The 4400-nt window shown below is 34.6% G+C and overlaps 1 protein-coding gene across 1 annotated transcript in view; it reads left to right on the top strand.

Annotated features, from left to right (window-relative positions):
* Positions 1 to 2110: 2110 nt before the first annotated feature.
* LOC108572099 (ubiquitin carboxyl-terminal hydrolase 10) overlaps positions 2111 to 4400 on the top strand; it is a 4137-nt gene continuing 1847 nt past the window's right edge. Inside the window, exons 1-4 of the mRNA XM_017934294.1 lie at positions 2111 to 2134; positions 2649 to 2835; positions 2917 to 4290; positions 4352 to 4392. Coding sequence (XP_017789783.1) covers positions 2117 to 2134; positions 2649 to 2835; positions 2917 to 4290; positions 4352 to 4392 — 1620 coding nt within the window. The 5' untranslated portion in view covers positions 2111 to 2116. The remainder of the gene's footprint in view (positions 2135 to 2648; positions 2836 to 2916; positions 4291 to 4351; positions 4393 to 4400) is intronic.

Raw genomic sequence — 4400 nt, 5'->3', positions numbered from 1 at the left:
TACTTCGTGGCCATTCGTGGCACTTCCATCGAGGCACAGAGCCGCGGAGGTATATACCGAGGCAACTTAACTTAAACTTTCTTCCTTCTTTCGACGCGGTGCAAAAGCTAAGATGCGCGGCATTTCAAGTTCCCCGAATACCCATTAGCATATTTATTTGTCATTCAACGCGGTCTTAAACGCGTTTCACCCGTAAAACTGGCAACTTCCTCTTGTCTTGTATCACCGTGGATAGTGGACGATAAAGTACACCCTGCTGCTTCGTATAGTTTCCCCTGACGAGCACTACGACCTGTAACTACATATTAAAATGCAAGCGAGAAAAGAAAAAAAAAAAGAGAAAATAAAAGGTGACTGGTATGTGTAATCGTAAAATCAAAGGATCTGCGCGAGTGTTAACTCGAAGCTTGCACCATGTTGTATCCGTGAAAATATATATATATATATCATTTTCTTAGAGTAAACCATTCTTTCGCGAGCATGTTATTTTATAACGCAATCTTCAGTGCGTGCCACGAGCTGTTGATACGATCGGGCAATAAAAAAAATGTTGCTATTTTTTACTCGCACCTTGTGGCGACAGAGTATAAACTAAAGGTAAGGTCGTGTGCGACTAATGGTGCATAATATAAATACCGTAAATGACGCATAAAAGGGTTTTCGCATGTAGGCCATCGAGGTAAATTATGTGTATGGACAATCGAAGAAGTGAATGGACTTGGTTCGAATCTTATCGGTTCTCTTATTCAGATACGATCTTCGGATCGTCTTATCCTCTTGAAAATTTGCAATTTTATTAAACGAAACCTCGTTCTCTACGATAAACGATAGAAAAATAATTGTTCGAACTTAAAAACGATCGTCTTGCTTAAAAACATTGAAAACAGATCCTTTTTCTTATCGAACAATTGTCGATTAAGTTGTCTATTAATTATTAGCGATTAATTGAAGATTAAATACTGTTTAAAAAAATATTTACAATCAATTTCTATCAATCTAATTAAAAAATACCGCCATCCGAAGCTATGGCCACCATACGGATATCTAGGTAAGCTGAATTGACAATCTACAGGGGCAACTGAATTCGGTCGATAAAGAAGTGCCACAACATTTTCTCATGCCGCCATTTTTTTCCCCATAAAAAAAATCTTTTCGTTCTACAACTTGGTGATTGTTCTACTAACGTTATCGACGAATTAGCATGAAAGAAAACTATAATCGTTCCACTGTAAGAATACGGTCAAATAGATGGTATATCGAATCAGTCGATACATAATGCATGCGTTGAAAGATTAGAAGCAAGACTTCCAGCTGCAGAGTTTCGTATCGGTAGCTTTACATCTACCAGGGTACGATCTACTAAAAGTACCGGCCCCGTGTTCTCGGCTATTCCCCTGAAATTCACTGTTCTCAAAACAAAAAACCGACTAAGCTAGCTTCCTTACGAACATCGCAACGTATTTTATTGCTTCTTTACTCCATCCTCCAAACAGGAAATGTTATTTCAAATATCATACATGCTTAGAAAAAATAAATTATCTTTTAGAACATACTCGACGTATGTTTTGCATCAATTTTTTACCAATTACGATACGGTAAGGAGTAATAGCTGCAAGATTGAAACAAATTCAAATAAAACGACGACAATTCTATTCGTGGATTAATGCGCATTTTCAATGTGACTACATGTTCTAATTTCGCACGTTGACCAATATAAAAAGGGAGGGAATAAGAGAGCGGGAAAGTCAGTTTCAATGAATATCCCTGCAAGGTACTAGCAATGATGGTAGCGACGCCAATCTTGCGAACAGAAGAAACAGCAGTGAAGCAACGTGCTTAGCCCATTTCAACTATACAACTGCCGAAATATAATCGTTCATATTGTATAATTTGTTAATAGTTTGTACTCTCTTTTCCTGTTTTATTGTTGCATAAAAATAATACAGATATTGTGTTTTTATAATTAAGTACAATTTTTATATATCTTCTGCGTAAATAAAAAACAAAATTAGTAATATCATCGTCGATCCTTTTTATTGCCGACACAAATCACCGGAGCCTCATGTTTCTCTGCTGGTATTATTTTTAATGTTCTGTACGGCGTATAGATTTAACCATGGATGTTCGAAATGAGGTATGATATATCTATAATAATCTTTATTAGTTGCGACATGCAGAATTACAATTATTCTGAACGGTTCTTTCATTGTTATGGGATTTGAGGTTAGTCTTATGGTTGCATGGTAAAATTGAAACTATTATTGATCATAGAACGAACATAATCAATAAGATGTTTCATTTAAATAAGGATAATATTACATGTCCTGTAATTATATTAAAAAAATGCATTCGTTATTCGATTAGATTGTCAGTTATTCTATATGTTGTATTAATTTTAGTTAGTTACATTTTTCTAACAATTTTCCTCGCATACGTTTACGATAAATCGTTAAAAATTCATAGAAACCATAGTAATCTATATTTAGATAATTTTTCAGTGAAAAAAAGACAACAGTTATCAGCTAAAAGGGATGATTGTTTATTGATTGACCTAGAATTGCTTGTGAAAATTATTGTGTGTGTTTTATCATACAGAATATATTAAATTTTTTATATTAAATTCTAACTAGCATTTTATTTTCTTACAGCTTGATTTTCAATTTTTGGATTTACATGATTTAAATGACAGTGATAAGAATCATTTAATAGGCATTTTAAAGTCCAATGTGGCTAATGATACTTTAACATTACCATGGGATACAGTTGAAACTAATACTGAAGTCACTCCTTCAATAACAGAAATTCCACAACTTCATAATCAATGGTATCACAATGGTAATTATTTTAAATAGACATGATGCATTTATTGAAAAGTAATTGGCTAGCTATATTTTTTTAACTTCAATTTTCATTTAGCAATGCCACCACCACCTTCATATACACAACAAATAATGTGTAGTGATTGGCAGGGACCACCTATTTATCCTGTTCCAACAGATGCCCATATACAGCCATTCATGCCCGCAATAACTTACTCCCATCCTGGATATAATCTTGGTGGTGAAATTCATGATGTTAGTTGCAACAGAGAAAATAATAGAAGAAATAATCGAGGTAGAGGAATAAGAAGAGATAACTTCAACCGTGGAATGAACCCACCGAATGAAATGCAACCAGGATATATGGGAGAGCAAGGACAATTTCATCCACCATTATCTTTTGTAGTTATGTACCCAGATCAAACACAACAGCAACAGTTCTCCGGCCATGTTCATTATTCTCCACTAGCTATATATCCACCAAATATTCATACACATACAAGCACACACCCTCATGCACAACCTGCTTATGGATATCCTCCGTATCATCATCCATCAGGAAATATAAGATGTGTTCGACAAGCAGCACCTATGCTTTCTCAGCCTACTCAAGAATGTACAAAAGTACAACAAACTACCAAGTCGCACGAAAAGCGCGTGCAAAACGTTTATACGCCCGTTAAGCAGCCTTTCCATCAAGTTAACGAGGAGGACAATCCTTCACAAACAAACATAGTCACCACAGTAATAACTGTAAATAACAGTAAAGTAGAACAATGCACTGATAATGTGGACGAAAATGCTGCCAATAGAAAGAATTCAAATACAAACGGGAAAGTACCCCCTGTTAATGTTAAAATAGAGCACAATATTGTATCTACTGTAAATGAAAATTGTAACGGAGCTGAAAAGAATGACGTACCATGCGTTAATATTAATAGTAGTATTGAAGTAAAACAAAATGGAGAAACTGATAAAGAATACAAAAATGAAACTGTTTCTAGTATTAAAACCACTGTTGTTAAAACATTATCAAAACCGGTTTCTAAAAATGAAAACGAACCACAAAAAGAAGATATTGCTACGAAAAATATACAAGATGATGTGGTTATTAAAACACCAAATAATTCTATTACAGCAAGTGCTCCGATAAACGTACCCGTTATGTCATCACCAGCTTTATCTAGCATGTCTTGGGCTAGTATTTTGAAAAAAGGAAGTGCAGAAACGCAATCAACTCCATCAAATTATAAACCAACAGCACGCATTAATCCTTTACCAACCACAGAGAGTAATATGACTCCAAAAATTCAGTCACTAGCCACCGAAAAAGATCAGCGTAGCGGTACAACAATTTTTACTAATGAAAATATCTTATCCAATTCACCAAGTCTTGTAACGGAGAACAAAAATCCTCAAGCAGAACCACTGCAAAGTCGTTATAATGATCCCATTGCCTACAGAATGGGTGGTAAGTATTATTTGAACAAGGCTTAAAAATGGATTTTTTTTACTTAATATATTTTTTTCAGAATTTTTATTAAATTATCATATGGATAAACAAACTGTAAGTTTATTACC

The sequence above is a fragment of the Habropoda laboriosa genome, unplaced genomic scaffold (assembly GCF_001263275.1).
Source record: "Habropoda laboriosa isolate 0110345459 unplaced genomic scaffold, ASM126327v1 scaffold34, whole genome shotgun sequence".
Classification (NCBI taxonomy): Eukaryota; Metazoa; Arthropoda; class Insecta; order Hymenoptera; family Apidae; genus Habropoda; species Habropoda laboriosa.
Note: the sequence above shows the minus strand (reverse complement) of the source record. Positions and strands in the feature narration are given on the sequence as shown.